General features: G+C 52.9%; 1 protein-coding gene across 4 annotated transcripts in view; it reads left to right on the top strand.

Annotated features, from left to right (window-relative positions):
• Window positions 1–13,788, top strand: part of Traf2 (TNF receptor associated factor 2) — a 30,792-nt gene extending 17,004 nt beyond the window's left edge. For all 4 annotated transcript variants that reach the window (XM_076845054.1, XM_076845055.1, XM_076845053.1 and 1 more), the window contains exons 6-11: window positions 881–955; window positions 5,381–5,455; window positions 7,714–7,995; window positions 8,399–8,576; window positions 12,083–12,231; window positions 13,005–13,788. In XM_076845054.1, the coding sequence (XP_076701169.1) occupies window positions 881–955; window positions 5,381–5,455; window positions 7,714–7,995; window positions 8,399–8,576; window positions 12,083–12,231; window positions 13,005–13,223 (978 nt within the window). In that variant the 3' untranslated portion in view covers window positions 13,224–13,788. The remainder of the gene's footprint in view (window positions 1–880; window positions 956–5,380; window positions 5,456–7,713; window positions 7,996–8,398; window positions 8,577–12,082; window positions 12,232–13,004) is intronic.
• Window positions 13,789–17,528: the final 3,740 nt, after the last annotated feature.

Below are 17,528 nucleotides of genomic sequence, written 5' to 3'. Positions count from 1 at the left end.
TTCCCACAGTGTCAGCTTTCCTGAGGCCATAGGGTGGAGGGTTCTTGGTGGGACTGGGCTTGGGCGTAATATCCATGTGGAGCAACTTTAGAAAAGGTTCAGGCACTCAGGTGTGGGATAGTGCATCACCACCACCAAGCTGTCCCTCCCCAGACTGCTAGCCAACAGGTCTGACATGGCATCCCTGAGTGGTCGCAATCCAAAGGGCCTGGAGCGCAGTGCGTTGTGGCCATGTCTCCTATGGGTAGCTTTCCCTTCTAACAAGCACCTGAGGTAATCCACTTACAGAGAGAAAGGTTTATTTGGGCTCTGGAATACATGGTGGAATAAAACTTCTGGGAGAGGGAAGGGAGGAAGAGGGAGGTGTTGGGCTTTCATTACTCCTTGGGGTGCACATCCCCAAGGGACCTAAAGTCCTCCCCTAGGTCTGTCTTTGTGTGTGTGGTGCTGGGGTTTGAACCCAGGGCCTTGTTGCCTGCAAGGCATGCCACTCTACCAGCTGAGCTATGTCCCCAGCTCTATCTTTTTTTCCAGTTCTGGGTATTGAACCAGGAGTGCTTAGCCACTGAGCTACATCCTTAGTCTTTTCTTTTCTTTCTTTTTTTTTTTTTTTTTTTTTTGAGACAGGGTCTTGCCAAATTATGAGGCTAGCCAGGAACTTGTGATCCTCTTGCCTCAGCCTCCCGAGTCACTGGGGTTATAGACGTGGCCACCATGCCCAGCTTAGGCCCCACCTCTTGAAGGTTCCATCACCTCCCCTCAGTGCCATGCTGGGGACTAAGCCGGCCACCATCTGAGACTGTTCAGTCTCTTCCTCCCTCACTGCCCAGTGCCTGGCATTGATGTCCCCTCCTCACGCCCCTGACTACTTCTCTTCAAGGCACACCATGAAGTCTGCCCCAAGTTCCCTTTGACCTGTGAAGGCTGTGGCAAAAAGAAGATCCCTCGGGAGAAGGTAAGGTGCTTCCTTATGTCCTGAGGACCTTGGCTTAAGGGTTTGCAGTGAGGGTCTATGGCACATGATGTGCATAGAGACAACAGAAAGCCTCCCTGCTGCAGGGATCATGGGATGGGCATGGTATGCTCGGGCATGACAGCCACCCTCCTGGTTGAGCCAGTGCTCTGCTTTCTGGCATTCCTTGTTCCTTTTTTTTTTTCCCTTGTTGGGGATGCAGCCTTGAGTATACTGGATAAGTGCTCTACTACTGAGCTATATCCCCAGCCAAAGTTACATCTTAATTATTGTGAAAATTAAACATTAAGGTTGTCCTTGCCAGGTGCAGTGGCACACCCCTGTAATCCCAATGGCTTTGGGGGTCTGAGGCAGGACAACAGTGAGGTGCTAAGCAACTCAGTGAGACCCTGTCTCTAAATAAAATACAAAATAGGGCTGGGGATGTGGCTCAGAGGTTGAGTGCCCCTGAGTTTAATCCCCGGTACCCCTGCCCTCCCCCCAGAAAAGTTGTGCTTGCGCCTGAGAAGTGCTGTACTGGCCTCAAGCAAGGGGTCTGCAGCAGGAGACCAGGGTGTGGAGACCTCAATGTCTGGGGTCCAGGCATTCATCTCCTCGCATGCTCGTCCTGTGAGGAGGACGGCTCCTTCCCTGCATAGAGCCAGCGCTGTGGAGGAGGACCCCGTGAGGAGGGACTTTGGGAATGCTTGCGGAAATGTACTTTGCCACACCTTTCTTCTTGGCTTGTGAGGTCAGGGAGGGGATGAAGAGGCTGAAGCAGCAAGAGCTGGCGTGTGACTGCATTGGTGTTAGAGGTCAGATGACGCCAGTGGTTGCATTTTGTGTCTGGATGGCAGCATGAGGGACTGTAGACTGGCCAAGCCCATCCTGTTCTCTTGGCCCTTCAGCTGGTGCCTGTCTGATTTGCTTCCATTTAAATATGGGTCATGGCCCTAGTCCTGAAATGGGTTGCTCTGAGGGCCAGGTCTCTCTTCTCTGATTGAGCTGTCCTGTTGAAGGTTCTCCTATTGCCTTGGCTGAGTGCTTCCTTGAGGTGGCATTTGGCCTTCACCAGGGACTGGAGCTGGCTTGGGGGCTCAGTGAAGTTCAGCTTCAACCCTTGATGGAATGTTATAGAGGGCCTGTGATGGGTGTGGTGACCAGGGTGCCTCCTGGTATCCAGTGCTGTGAGGCTGTCTGCTGTGGTGGCAGGTGCTGTCCTAGCTGGGTGTAGTCTGCAGTGTCCTCTATCGGTGCCTATCCACCAAAGCCAGGATGGATCCTCTCCCTGTGGTTTTCCATTATAGAGTGAGAGAACTGGCCTAGACCAGCAGGTCTGGTGGGCTTTGTTCCTCTCTCCTGTCTTTAGGGCATGTAGCTTTCCATACTCATCTTCATCTTCATACTCAGGGCCCTCATCCTCAGGTGCCCTGGGTCTGTTTCTCACAGGTCCCTCACCTGTGCAGTACCCAGTGCCAGTGTGTGGCTCCTCTGGAAAGTCCCCATCCAGGCCTGGAGCTCAGTCCTTGGTGGAAAGTGACATTTAGGGGCCTCAGTGTCAGTGCCCTATGCTCCTCTTACTGTCTTGTGTTCCTAGGCCTTTTCAGAGGAGAGACCGAGGAAGGAGTTCACACTGCTGCTTCTAAGAGTGAGGGGACTGGATATTGCAGGGCTTATAGGGATGCAGTGATTAGGTAGAGAGTCAGGGCCCTGGCATGTTAGGATGGCAGGACTTGCCATGCTGCTGGACTCTTGGGGAGCAAGAGACCCAGCTCTGTAAGAATTTTCTCTCTCTCTCTCTAATTTTTATTTATTTTATATATATATAATATACATACTTATATATATTTATATATTTGTATTGGGAATTAACGCGGGGTGCTTTACCACTGAGCCAGATCCCCAGCACTTTTTAAAATATTTTTTTTCTTATCTTTATTTTATTATTTTTTTTAACGTGGTGCTGAGGATCAAACCCAGTGCCTCATGAATGGTAGGCGAGCACTCTACCTCTGAGCCACAACCCCAGCCCCGCTTTTTAAAAAATTTTTGAGACAGAGTCTTGCTAAGTTGTCGAGGGCCTTGAACTTAGGATCCTCCTGTCTCAGCTTCCCAAGTCACTGGAATTACAGGCATGCACCACCATGGCTAGCTCTTTAAACTTTATATTCTGGTTGGAAATCCTACTTTTTGGCAGCATTAATAATAATTTATTTGTTTTATTCTATGTGTATATAGATGATAGGTTTAAAATGAAAGTACAATAAAAAGAGTGAAGTTTACAATTTCTTTGAGGTCTATTTTGTCTTTGGAAGAATATCTTACTGAGGGTTGTGGTTCAAGTACTGCATTCTGAGGTCAGTTGTAATGCAAAATTTTTCTCTTTGTGTCCCTGACATATGCAGGCATACTGGCATATGGGTAGTTAATTTGCTTCAATTATTTTAAAGGTGGTGGATGTTTGTCTTTTTATTTGCTTTTGAATTTTGGTCTGAAACACCTGCCTAACTCGTCAAACTCTTTAAGGGTCCACTAGAACAGTCCCATGCTGATAGCCTCTCTGGGCCCTGTCTACCCTGCTGCCTCAGGTTTTGGTGGTATCTTTCTCTCTGAAAGGAGAGCTGGGAGCTAGGTCTTTTCATGCCCATCAGTGAGGCAGGTGCTGGCCTTGGCTGTGGGCTTCAGGCCAGAAAAACCTGGGAGCAGTGGGCAGCCACAATGCCTTTACATGTGGTAATATATCTGCCACTGATGATGAGAGTGACAGTAACCCAGGCCAAGGTTTGCTGGGGGCACTGGGGGATGTCCTTCTCAAGCAGAGACTCAGGAGGCCAGACAGCTGGCTTGGTGGACCTGGACTCCACACATTTCCAGCTGTGCCTCCCCGCCACGTCCCCTTGCAGTAGGGTTCCAGTTTCCCAGCCATTGTTGAGCTTTCTCTGGTACACAGGGCTCCAGAGTGAGGTGTCTGGTGGAGGGGCTCACACTCCTGCTCCACGCTTTCCCACAGCCCAGTGTTTCACCTGAAAACACCTGTTTTTTAGGAAAAAAAAAATACTCTGGGGCTTCATAGCAATTTTTTCATTCCAGATCTTTACCTGAGTTTTGGTCATGTCTTCTTTATGCAGAAAACCCAGTCCTCGTGACTTGAACCTGGTAGCTTCTTTTGTCCCACTCAGTGCCCTAGCTCTGCACCAGCAGCAGTGTGAGTGCTGGCCATGTGGCTGGTGGCTGGCTTTTGATGGAATTGCTGTCTTTCTTTGCTCTGAGAATCTATAGGTTATGACTGTGTTTTGAAGCCACCAAAAGTAGTTCTCTGACTCATTGAGGCCGCTTATTTCATTTTGCTTTTGACTTTTAAAGATGGTACTTTAAGAAATGTTCCATACTTTTGTAAAACGGTCCTGTGCCCCAAAAACGAACCTGTAGAATGTGTGCTCCCAGATGTTCAGGGGTGTGTGTCATAGTGTTGGCCCAGTCCCCTGTGAGGCTCTGTCTGCAGACCTGCTCTTGGTGTGTGGTGTTGAGGGAGGCTCTGCATAGTACTGGCTGAGGGGTTCCTAGTGGCACTTCCCAGAGTGAGTGCACTTGTGCTCCTTGCTGGCTCAGGTGCATTTGTGTTCCTTGCTGGGAGGCGCCGTAGGAGGCTCCTATCTGGTCCTTAGAGGTGCCAGTGGGTAGGAGTGGTGATCATTTGTTCTTCTGTGTTGCTTAATGGTGTGTTTAGCCCTGTGTGTGGGGGCAGTGTCTGAGGACTTCTGTCACTGTTCCTGGATTCTGATGTGTAGTTGGGTGTACCCCACTTCGGGCCTCCTCCCAGTACCTGTAGGATGACTTTCTCACGGTGCAGCCTGCAAGTGGAGTAGGCAGGGCTCCCACATGGGCTCCGTCCTCCAGCTGCTGCTTCGCCCTCAGGCTGCTTGTCAAAGCAGCAGTCCTTTTCCTCCCCTGGTCTGAGTACAGTATGCAGAATACCTGCACTGGGGCCTCTTCCTGGGTCTTGTGTGCTCCTCCGTGGTCCATCTTTGCTCTCCTGCCGCGTGGCACATGCTGAGGTTGTCAAAGGCCTGTCCTGTCCTCTGGCACTTCTAGGTTGTGGGCCCCCAAGGCCCCAGGGCCTCAGTGCCATGCATCCTTGCAACTGAAGGTGACGAAGTGTGGCTATTTTCTGTGGGACGCAGACTTCCTCATGAACACCCTGGACTCCCCACCAGCATCCCTTGGTTACTGACAGGGCTGGTGGCCAGGATGTGTGTGTGCTCAGCTTTGGAAATGGGTGGTCAGGTTTTGTTCTGATGAGAGCTAGCCCATGACGGTAGGGCCAGTGGTTCCCTGTGTAAACTCTGACATAATCAGTGCAGAAGGGGTGCAGTGGGGTGAGCTAAAGCAAAAGCAGCCCATGTGACTTCATCCCTTTCACCCCTCCAGTTTCATGACCACGTCAGGACGTGTGGCAAGTGCCGGGTCCCCTGCAGATTCCATTCTGTTGGCTGCCCTGAGATGGTGAGTCCAAGGGTCTGCAGTGAGAGACTGGGCAAACCTGTCTCTCATCCTGGGCACAGTCTTCACTCAGCCTGCAGTGCAGATCTTCCTGGTTCCCCAACCTCCTTGCTTTTCCTCTGGGTCTTCCTTGTGGCACCCCTCCTCCTGGCCTCGGGTCCCGGGTCCAGCCTGGGAACTCCATTCACTCTCATTCTTTTGGAGATCTCAAAGTGTCCTGGCTTTAACCAAATGTGTGTGTTCACCTGGCACCTAAGCCTCCCTTGATGCCTAGTGGGCATCCCATATTCACCACAGCCAGCTTGACTCATCCTGCCATCCCCTGCCTTCCATCTCCAGAAAAGAGCACCACCATGACCTGGTTGTTCAGCCAAAGGCCCTATGCCTGGCAGTTGTGCCAGATGTTGCTCTGGTCCAGACTTCACATCCAGGTGATAGATGCTTGACTGTGGGCAGCTGCACCCTGCCCCAGGGTGGCTGCTCTGGTCTGTCCTTGCTTGCAGTCCCCAAGCTTCTCCATCCTCACCCCTCCCTCACCCTGGCCCTGACCTCTGCTGATGACTGCTGATCTGTTCCCACCCCAGGCCCTTGACCTGCCAACTTTCAGGGGCCCCTCAGACCTCAGCATGCCCCTGTCCATGAGAACCTTTCTCTACCCATGCAGACCAACCTGTACCCTGCTCTGTTTTCACAGTCATTGTATCTTGTCCCTCTTGCTCTGTACAATGAGAGCCCCTTGAGGTCTGGACTCTAGATTTCCCTCGGGAGGTGCTGGGTGGGTGGGCACCCCGAGCACTTGCAGGTCTGGGGATAGTGTCCACCAGCTGATGCCTCTTCCTCTGGAAAATGAGCTTAGCAGCACTCAGTGGTGGCAGCAGTCATGGTGGGGGGTCCTGTCTGGTGATTTTTCACATAGCCTTTTGTGTTGAGCAGTGGTGAAGAGGAGAGCTGCTGTTGTCTAGGAGGAGTGGGGTTCCATGCAGGAGGTAGTTTTAGAGCCCACCACCAGGGCCAGTGCTGCTGCTTTCTGGTCCCTGTTGTGGGCCTCTTCAGTACTCAGATTAACTCAGAACCCATCATGAGTTCATGGGTTGCTCCAGATCAGAGCAGTGTTGCTGGTAACCTAGTTGATCCAGCACTGATGCTCCTGCTGGTGAAGCCAGCAGGCCTCTGGGAGTTGCATTTCTTCATCACACACATCCTGTTCCCAACGACCTCATGCCTTGCAGAGAGGGCAGGTACCAAGGGCACCCTCTGCTTTTTGGGTGACTGTGCCTCTAACTGGGTACCCAAATGAGTACCTTTGTGTCTTTTTTTGTTTGTTGTTTAAATTATAGATAGACAGAATACCTTTTTTTTTTTTAAGTTGTAGTTGGACACAATACCTTTATTTTTTAAATTTATTTTTATGTGGTGCCAAGGATTGAACCCAGTGCCATACACGTGCTAGGCAGGTGGTCTATCACTGAGCTACAACTCCAGCCCGCCCTTTCTGTTTTTTTACTTTTAATTTTTGAGAGTTTTAAACATTTTTAAGTTGTGTTGCAGAAGTTTGAAAGATAATTAGTTGCAAAGACAGACCTATAATAGAGGTATCCCTAAGAAAGCCTGGTGGTGTCTAGCCCTGCCTTCCCACCCTCCTGCAGGGACAGCTGTTTCTGTGCCTGGAGGCCCTCCTTTTTCCTTTGTCTGTTTATTTTGTGTTGAGTCAGGGTCTCACTGTGTTGCTCAGGCTGGCCGTAAGCTCAGGGGTTCAAGTGACCCTCCTGTGTCGCCTGCCTGAGTACTGGAGCTAGAGGCATGCGCCACACTGTCCAGCTCACATTGTCCAGCTGCCTATTTATTTTAAAAGCAAGTTACATAGGAAGCTTTGAATTTTTTTTTTTTTTTTGAGAGAGAGAATTTTTTTTTAATATTTATTTTTTAGTTTTCGGCGGACACAAGATCTTTGTTTGTATGTGGTGCTGAGGATCAAACCTGGCCGCACGCATGCCAGGCAAGCGCGCTACCACTTGAGCCACATCCGCAGCCCGGAAGCTTTGTATTTTTGAAACATACTTTTGAACAGTGGCAGATTAAACATCATGGTACAGAGAAAAAGGATGGAAGTGATTGAGCCCAGCTGTTACCAGTCTCTTAGGTATTCCTGTGTCCTGATGGCCGTATGCCCTCAGTGGAATAAGGCCCACAGCACAACAGCTGTCTTGGCCAGCATTAGCATTGCACAGACATGGCTGAAGCCTCCTGCCCTGTGTCTACAGATGGAGGCTGAGGAGCTGCAAGAGCATGAGGCACATCAGCTGCGGGAGCATCTGGCCCTGGTGCTGAGCTCCCTCCTGGAGGCACAGACTCTCCCTGGGGGCCAGAACCAGGTGGGACCACAGCTGCTGCAGAGGTGTCAGACCCTAGAGCAAAAGACGGCCACCTTTGAGAACATCGTTTGTGTCCTGAACCGAGAGGTGGAGAGGGTGGCTGTGACTGCTGAGGCCTGCAGCCGGCAGCACCGGTTAGACCAGGACAAGATTGAAGCCCTGAGTAACAAGGTTTGTGCCTGGTGGGGTCTAGTGGCTCATCAGCTTTGGAGCCTAGGCAGCATAAACCCCTTCTGTACCCCCAGCCGAGCACGGTGCCTTCCTTCGGCTGTGGCCACCTACATTTCTCTGAGGGACCTGACTTGAAGGGTTGCAAGGTGTGACAGCTAAAACCTTTTCTTTCTGGCCGGGGAGGGTGGCATCAGCAGTGTCACGTAACTTGTGCTGTGCAGCTTCTGGGCACACTAGGCCCAGAGCCTTCAGTGTGGACTTGGAGCCTCACTTCATACCTGGAAGGAGCAGACCTAGGAAGAGCTGAGCCAAGGGAGCTGGGGTGACTGTCCTCCTGAGACTGCTGGGTATGGGAGGTGGGGGCTTGGGGTCCATGGCGCGTGTGGTGACCACTGCCCTGCAGGTGCAGCAGCTGGAGAGGAGCATTGGCCTGAAGGACCTGGCCATGGCTGACCTGGAGCAGAAGGTCCTGGAGTTGGAGGCATCCACCTACGATGGGGTCTTTATATGGAAGATCTCAGACTTTGCCAGGAAGCGCCAGGAGGCTGTGGCTGGCCGTACACCTGCCATCTTCTCCCCAGGTGCTGTTTCAGAGCTCCCCATTTACCCTGCTGCATTTCTGTACACCTGTGTCCCCTGCCTCAGTGGCCACATGGAATGACTCCTGAGGCAGGGCTGGGAGCATCCCAGCTGACACCAGGAGCATCTGTACTTCTGAGGCACCCCTCAGCTGGGCAACATAACTGCTAGATGTCAGGCTGGCTGCTCATAGGGTGTGCCCCTTGCCACTGGGTGAGCGGAGGGCACATGGGCATGGTGATGGAAGATGGGCCAGCATAAGGAGGAACATGGCGCTCCTGGGTGTCAGTGGCTGAGCTGGTCAACCCCTGTGGTCTGGCTTCTGGTGTCTGCTGCAAACTGGAGGCCTGAGGTCTTCTGAAGGGGACCTGTGGGTCTCCTCCGGAAGGCACTCCTGTGGGGCCAGGAGGGCCGTCTAGTTGTGGGCCAGCTTGTTTCTGTGACAAGGTCTGCCGTGCCAGGATTGTGCTTCTCAGCATGCTGCTGGAGCCAGCTTCCTGGGTACTTCAGAGCACCTCCTCTGTGCCTGGAGGCCCTCCTGGTGGTGGCATGGCCCTGGCCGTCGTCCCTGTCCCTGCTCAGGCCCATCATTGGCTCAGACTTAGATTCCATCTCCCTGGAGGACACTCTGTTTTTGTGTTTTCTTAGGGAACCTGCTGATGAAACAGTAGGTTCTGGGATTGAGGCTAAGAGGCTGAGGCCCCCTAGTTGGGTGGCCTTGGCTTGCTGTCCCTGCTCTTTAGGGACCTGCACCACCACCCTCCTGTGTGGCACATCCTGTAGTGCCTTCAGCAAGGGCCAGAAATGAACAAAAACCATACACTCTGGCTTCCTTGGAGTGAGATTGAAAGAACAAGTTTGTCTTGGGAAGACCTCAAGAAGTGCTCTGGGGCAGCCTGTGGGGCATGGTGCTTCTCTTTCTGGATGGGGTTTGGGCCTTGTTCCCCTTGGGCTTTCCTCTGCAGGTGGACATTTGTAGAGAGCCTGGTATGAAGCCATCATGGCAGGGGTTGTGTAGGAACCACACTTGTGCAAAAGGTCCTTTTTGCGGAAAAAGTTTGCTTTAGGAGACTTGGTGACCTGTGCTTGCATCTGGCAGTGGCTGCGGAAAGCAGGGAAGATGGTTTTCAAGTGTTATGCCTGGGGCTCTGCTCTGGGGACTGGGTATGGCCTGCATTCCTCTTCAGAGCCTGAAACCAGAACTATGGAGAAGCAGGAGGAGGTCAGCTGCTGTTGGCGGGGTGGAACTGTCAGGGTGCTCCAGGGCAGTGTCGGGGGAGTCTGTGGTACTGACAGGGTGCTCCAGGGAAGTGTGGTGGGAGTCTGTGGAACTGTCAGGGTGCTCCAGGGCACTGTGGGGGGAGACTGTGGAACTGTCAGGGTGCTCCAGGGCAGTGTGGGGGGAGACTGTGGAACTGTCAGGGTGCTCCAGGGCAGTGTGGGGGGAGACTGTGGAACTGTCAGGGTGCTCCAGGGCAGTGTGGGGGGAGACTGTGGAACTGTCAGGGTGCTCCAGGTACAGAGTGGTGGGAGTCTATGGAACTGTCAGGGTGCTCCAAGGCAGTGTGGTGGGAGTCTGTGGGACTGATAGGGTGCTCCAGGGACAGTGTGGTGGGAGACTGTGGAACTGACAGGGTGCTCCAGGGACAGTGTGGTGGTCTGTGGGACTGATAGGGTGCTCCAGGGACAGTGTGGTGGGAGACTGTGGAACTGACAGGGTGCTCCAGGGACAGTGTGGTGGGAGTCTGTGGGACTGACAGGGTGCTCCAGGGACAGTGTGGTGGGAGTCTGTGGGACTGTCAGGGTGCTCCAGGGCAGTGTGGGGGGAGTCTGTGGTACTGACAGGGTGCTCCAGGGCAGTGTGGGGGGAGTCTGTGGGACTGTCAGGGTGCTCCAGGGCAGTGTGGGGGGAGTCTGTGGTACTGACAGGGTGCTCCAGGGCAGTGTGGGGGGAGTCTGTGGGACTGTCAGGGTGCTCCAGGGACAGTGTGGGGGGAGTCTGTGGGACTGTCAGGGTGCTCCAGGGCAGTGTGGGGGGAGACTGTGGGACTGACAGGGTGGATTCTGTGTAGTCAGCACTTCCTGAAGAGGAGAGATTGAAGGTTGGGGCTGCAGTTCAGTGGTCGAGTGCTTGCCTAGCATGTGTGAGGCACTGGGTTTGGTTCTTAGCACCACATATAAATAAAATCAATGTCCATAGACAATTTTTTTAAAAAAAGTTATCCAAAAAAAAAAAAAAAGTAAATAAGTAAAAAATGGATGATTGCAGGCTAGCGGCAAATCTTAGTGTTGCCCACATGTGCCAGCCTCCTGGTTCAATCCCAAAAGAAAAAAAGAGGGAAAGATGTATTATGGCTCTGAGTTTTGAAGCCTGCAGTCAGTCCATGGTGGCTTGGCCCCACTGTTCTGGGCCTGTGCAGCACTTCATGGCAGGGAGCTGTGGTGAAGCAAAACTCCTCTGTCTGATGACGGATGGAGAGTTGACAGAGCAATGGATTGGGGGTTCTACTCTCCCCTTCGAAGGTCCACCCCCAGTAAATGGAAGACCTCCCCATAGGCCCCCACCTTGTAGTTTCCGTCACCTTCTAGCAGTGCCACAGGCTGGGTTCAAACCTTTAGTACATGGGCCCAGGGGAACACTCCAGACCCACTGTATAGCAGATGAGTACATAAGTGCACCAGAGGGGCTGCTAGAAGTAACTGCCAGATGGCAGAGCCGAGCAGGCCACGGCAGGTCTTGCTGCAGACTGAGACCTGGCTGCTAGAAGCCAGGCTCCGCCCAAGTCTGAAGGCCTTAGGACACCAGGGCCTCAGACACTTGTCCTGTAGTCAAAAGCTGGATAGCCTGGATCTCTGATGTCCATGGGCAGGGAGGATGGTTGTCCAGCTCCAGGGGAGGTAGACCAACCTGTTTTCTTCTATCTGTGCTCCTTCTGGGTCATGGCTGGTTGGGTTTTCACCATTCAGTCCTCCACTGCCCCCCCAGTCTCCTCTGGAAACACCCTCACAGACACGCCCACAGACAATGCTCTCCCAGCTCTCTAGGTGTTCCTTAACCAGTCAGGTGCCACTGAAATGAGCCATCATAGTCCCTGGCTGCGTTTTCTGTCCAGAGTGGCAGATCGTGCCCCATGTGGCCTGGCCAGCCTGCAGCTGTTGCTCCTGACTGTGCACCGTTGCATGTGAGCAACATTACCTCGAGCTTGTTCTGGGCCTCTGCCCGGTGGTTTCCTCTCCTGAGGCAGGTTGGCTCCCACCTCTGCTCCAGATGCTGGAGTGGGTGGTTCTTGCTCCTCACCTCTAGGTTCACAGTTATTTCGTGTATTGCCAGAATAGGGTTCCTAAAATTGCTATTTTAATCATTATAAAGAAAAACTATTTCCATTAGCAACCAACTGCATATTTAGGTACCCTGGAAGCTGGATGTTCTCCTGTGTTCGTCTCTCTGTGGGAGGGCCTCCTGGCAGGAAGAGTGCTGCCGCCCTAACTGGCCCTCCCATCTCTCCAGCCTTCTACACCAGCAGGTATGGCTACAAGATGTGTCTTCGAGTCTACCTGAACGGTGATGGCACCGGGAGAGGAACACATCTGTCTCTCTTCTTTGTGGTGATGAAAGGCCCCAATGATGCCCTCCTGCGGTGGCCCTTCAACCAGAAGGTGTGAGAGGCCATCCCCTTGTCTGGGGGAGTACCTGGGAGCCCCTGGGGTGCAACTTCCAAGAGGCAAGGTTGTCTGGGACAGGAAGGTGTGAGAGGCCATCCCCTTGCCTGGGGGAGTTCCTGGGAGTCCTCTAGGGTGCAGCAGGTGCATGAGGCTTTGGTAGTTTCTAGTCTGTTCCATGGTTACTGAGTGCTGGTTAAGATATGGGCATCTGGCTTCATGATCCACCACTAGGGTTGAAGGTCCATCTGGGAGCGTGTGCTCCAGAGGAAGGTGGCAGCCACAGGGCTGTCTGGGGGTATGATTGAGTATTTGAAACCAGGTCCATATTGGTTGAGGATTTGAAGCTTGAGACCAGGTTGGAATGAGAACGACCCTTCCCTCCACCATCCTTCCAGCAGCCAGCAGAGGGGGCAGCTGGGAGGGGGAGTGGCAGGAGGCCCAGTGCCGATGAGCAGTCTGCAGCTAGGGGGTCTGAGGTTCTCTCCAGAAGTGCCTTCCTCCAGGTGGGCAGTGTGCTGCTTCTCTGTCAGTGCTGTTCAAAGACAGCACAGGGAGCAGCCCCTTTGACCTGAGGTTCCAGTTATCAATACACACAGGTGCCAACATGGGCACATTCTTAAGCAAGAGTGGAGCACATTGTGGCCAGGGTGCCCAAGTGCTCTATTCTGGGAGTGAATAGCCACTTCAGGTCTCTTGGGAGCCAGAGCACAGGAGGTTTTGGGTGACTCATGGGTACCTGTCCCCCTCCCTGGGCTGCCTCCCGTCAGGTGACGTTGATGCTGCTGGACCAGAACAACCGGGAGCACGTGATCGATGCCTTCAGGCCCGACATAACCTCATCCTCCTTCCAGAGGCCAGTCAGCGACATGAACATTGCCAGTGGCTGCCCCCTCTTCTGCCCTGTGTCCAAGATGGAGGCCAAGAATTCCTATGTGCGAGATGATGCCATCTTCATCAAGGCCATTGTGGACCTGACTGGGCTGTAGCCACCCCTCAGCAGGTGCAGGAGCTCAGTGAGGAGCTGACACGCTGGTCAAGAGCCCTGCTGTGCAGGGCAGGCAGTCTGGGTGTAGGTGCTGGGGAGGCCTCAGCCTGTGGCCATGCTCACTGTCATATGAGGAAGGAGCTGTTGGCCAGTCCTCAGCTGGCAGAGACTGGAGAGACCCTGAATGGCTCACCCCAGGTCCCTGGTGGGATTGGCCGGAGCTCTTCGGATTCCCATCAGAACTGCCCTCACTGTTTTCTGTGCAGTGTGGGGAGAGTTCCTGGGTAGGGTGCCCAGAGGGGAGCTTCAGAGCTGTCTGAGCCACAGGAGTGTGGTGGGTGGCCTGGTGCCTTTGGTGTAGTCATCAGAAAGGAGGCGTGGTCTGCGCTGGGAGAAGGGCCTGTCTGCAGAGTGTGGCCCGGAAGAGAAAGGGTGCTCAGAACCCAGGTGCTCTTAGGACAGGAGCCCGTCTGTGCTGGCCAGGCTGAGAAGCGGTGTCTAGTCCCGCCCCGTGTTGGCTACACCATCAGGCTGAGGAGAAATCACTATTAAACTGTTCAGACCTCTGTGGTGAGTTGTGTCCATCTGGCTTCAGATTGCCTATGGCTTCCGCCTGGGCAGTGGTGACCCTCTGGAGCCTTCTTCTTTTCCCATGGGCCTTTTCTAACAACTGGGGCTGCCTTCCCTGCTGCCAGCTCCCCAGAGGTTCCCGTGAGGCAAGGGCCCATGTGACCACCCCATCCTGGGCCTGGCTGTGGTGGGGCAAAGAAGTGGACCCTTGGCCTCCCTGCATGCAGGGAGTCACTCAAGGATCCTGGCCTGCCTTGTTCCCAGGACTGTGTGGGTGGGGCGTGGGTGTGGGTGCTCGCTTAGTCCCAGACTGTGCCAGCAGGCTCGCTGGTGTGTTAACCGCTGGGAGGAAGTGTAACCTCCTTCACCCCTCCCACTGGGTGTTTTGAGATTCACTGGGTAGAAAGGCACCGAGCAAGTGAGGGTGAGTACCAGGACTGCTTGGGATGTGCTGTCATGTACATGCTTGTCACTGATTGTCACTCATTCTGCCTGGGTCTCTGAGCTCTATCTCTGTGTTTCTGAGAGTGTTATGTTTTACAGTGTGTAGAAAGTGCCCTGAGATGTGGGCAGGTAGCTGGCTTTTTCACTCACCTGTCAGAGGCCCCTTGTGTGGTGGCTCGCTGGGCACGTCCAGCTGCTATGTGGTGTGTAGCTGGAGGACACAACTTGGTCCTTTGTCCTGAGACCATGTCTTTGAATATTGATGACTGTGAGCATCAGCACAGACCTGGCCACCTTCTGTGGACCTTGAGAGTTGGGCCACGGGGTCTCCCCTTCTTAGCTGCTCCTGACCTGCTCTGGGGCAGGTGCCCACACCTTTGCCCCTGCAGTGCTTCGTGTTGTCAGACTTTACCGTGTGTGGACAGTCCATCCTAATGCACATTTCCTGACACAGTAGGGTCAGGCCTCCCTCCCTGTTAGGTTCATTGTTCATTTGGGATTCTCCTACAGGAATTGTTAGTTTGTGTCTGTGTCCACTGTTCTACTGGGATGTTGACCTGGTTTCTTCCTCCTCTCCCTGGATACTAGTCCTTGGTTTGAAATGTTTGTGTGAAACTTAAAATTTTAGATAGGCTCAGTTGAATATTGGTTTTAAAGTCTTGTTTTGTGTCTTGGTACCTGGGATTTACCCAGGAGTGCTTTATTCCGAGGTACATCCCTAGACCTTTTTACTTTTTGAGAAAAGGCCTTGCTAAGTTGCTGAGACTGGCCTCATGCTTACAGTCCTCCTGTCAGCCTCCTGAGTTACTGAATCACAGGCAAAGTTTTGTTTTAATATAGTGGGTTTCTATGTTTGGGGATTTGTTTATCTGTAATGCATATTCTTATTATTATTATATATTTTTAGTTGTTGATAGACCTTTATTTTTCTTAATTTATATGAGCTGCTGCGAATTGAACCCAGTGCCTCACACATACCAGGCAAGTGCGCTACCACTGATTCCCAGCCGAAGCCCCAATATATATTCTTAGAATTAATTCAGGTTAAAGCTGAGGGATCATTGATATCATTTTCTTTCCCTTCAAAGAAAAATGAAGCTGGGTGTGGTGGTGCAAATCTGTTAATCCCAGCTACTTGGGAGGCTGAGGAGGATACAGGTTCAAGGCCAGTCTGGGCAACTTACTGAGACCCTGTCTCAAGATAAAATTGGAAAAAACAGAAGGGCTGATGATACAGCTTAGCATGCACAAGGCCCTGGGTTTCTTCCCCAGCACTGCCAAAAGAGGGGGGAAGGAGGAAATAGACTGGGGTACAGCTTAGTGGCAGAGCATGTGCCCGCCCGCACCAGGCCCTGGGTTTCATCCCTGGCATGCATGAGCACACACACAAAAGAAGAAGGTAAAAAAGAAATGGAACTGCAGAGTGAGAGGAGTGGGGACAAAGTTGGGAAGAAGGCCACAGCAAAGAGTCCTAATCTCGTTTGGAAGTGGAAAGTGGGTCAGGGAGTGGAAACTGAGCAGAAGCTGGTGGAGGTGGTGGACTGCCAATCTTTTGGGTCCATGGGGTGGGGAAGGGGCAGTGAGTGAAAGGGGATCGCTTGCAGATGCCTCTTTGCTGTCCTGGGGGCAGGTGTCCCCTCAACCTCACCCTGCAGGGGTGACACGTCTGGAGGACCTAGAGGAAAGCCAAGGACGGTCCCCACCCCAGTGCAGAGAGGGGCTGCAGCTGAAGAGGGGAGAGGAGGAGGGGATCCTCCAGGGAGACCTGTGAGCTGGACTGGCCTGCTGTGCTTGCCCTCCAGGGAGGCAAGGGCCCTGCTCATGTCCTGGTCACCAGAGTTCACATCACTAATTTTAGGAACCTGACAGCAGCCACTCCATCCTCTCCCTCAGACTAATGGCCTCAGATCTGCCTCGCCCTGTGGATCTGTCTGTTCTGGACAGCCATGTGGAGGGACTCGGCCTGTGGTGGTGTGTGTCTGGCTTCTGGCACCCAGCGTGGTGCCAGAGTTCCACTTTGTTACATTTGGATTGGGGGGAGCCCGTTTGTGTCTCCACTCGGTTGATGGACATTTGGGTGGTTTCCACTTACTAGTCACCCTGAAAATGCTGTCTCTGAACATTCGCTGTTTCCCATGGACGTGTTTTCTTTTCTCTCAACTCTCCCTACCTGGGGGTAGAGCCTCTGGGCTGTGTTCAGCTTTTTTATTTTATTTTTTTCCCAGTGCTCTGGGGTGAACCCAGGGTCTCCCGCAGATGCTGGGCAAACTCCACCTCTGAGCCACACCCAGCCAGGTTTGGCGCCCTTGGTGCTCAGCTGCATCATCTCTTCCCATCAGTGAGTGTGTCTCAGTTTGTGCTGTCCTCTGGTTGTCCTCTGCACCCGTGTCAGCTGGGACTTCAGTCCGGTCGTGTCTCTCCAGCACACTGACTCTGAAGCATGCAACAGTAGTGCCAGTTTCAGCATGTCTCCTTGCTCGCGGTGTTTCTTGTGTCTCTGTCTTGCTTGTCTTGAGAAGGAACACTGGCATTCTTTCTCCAGGGGCCTCAGACTTCCTGTGCCTGGGCTCTCTGCAAGCCATCCGCCATCTGAACCTTGAGGGCGGGATTGCAGCTGTCCCCCTGCACTACCCCGTCTCACCCTTTCTTGGTACAGGTTATTTGGCTTCACTTTCTGGGTGGGTGATTTTTCCTCAGCACTTTGAGGCCATAGTCCTGTTACCTGAATCTGTTGCTTCAACATCTGCTGCTTGTCTGCCATGCTTTGTACAGGTAAAATGAGTTTTCTCCCTAGTGGTTTTTAAAATTTCACATAGTAGAACTGTTTTTTCCCCCTTTTGGTGCAGTTCTGGAATTTAACCCCTGTAGGCAGCATGCAGGTGGCTCCATCTTCCCAGGCCCCTGCCCTTCCCAGGCGCACACAGCAGCCACTCCCTGTCCTCCCTGGCTGGTGTGTGTGAGTGGGGCCATGCAGCCTGTGGTGTACTGTTGCGCACGGCATTGTGCCTCTTGAGAGTCAGGGTGCCACTGCCCCGCTCTGCGGCAGAGTCCAGTGCACGGATGACCATGGGGATTTTGTTCACCCCTGGAATCATATTTGTATGGTTTTTTGTTTGTTTGTTTTTGTTGTTGTTGTTGTTTCAGTTGTAGATGGACACAATACCTTTATTTTATTTGTTTATTTATTTATTTTCATGTGGTGCTGAGGATCAAACCCAATGCCTCACATGTGCAAGGCAGGCACTCTACCGCTGAGCCACTACCCCAGCCCCTGTATGTTTTTTGTTGTTTG

This window comes from Callospermophilus lateralis, chromosome 2, assembly GCF_048772815.1.
Source record: "Callospermophilus lateralis isolate mCalLat2 chromosome 2, mCalLat2.hap1, whole genome shotgun sequence".
Classification (NCBI taxonomy): domain Eukaryota; kingdom Metazoa; phylum Chordata; class Mammalia; order Rodentia; family Sciuridae; genus Callospermophilus; species Callospermophilus lateralis.
This window is presented reverse-complemented; position numbering and strand designations above follow the sequence as displayed.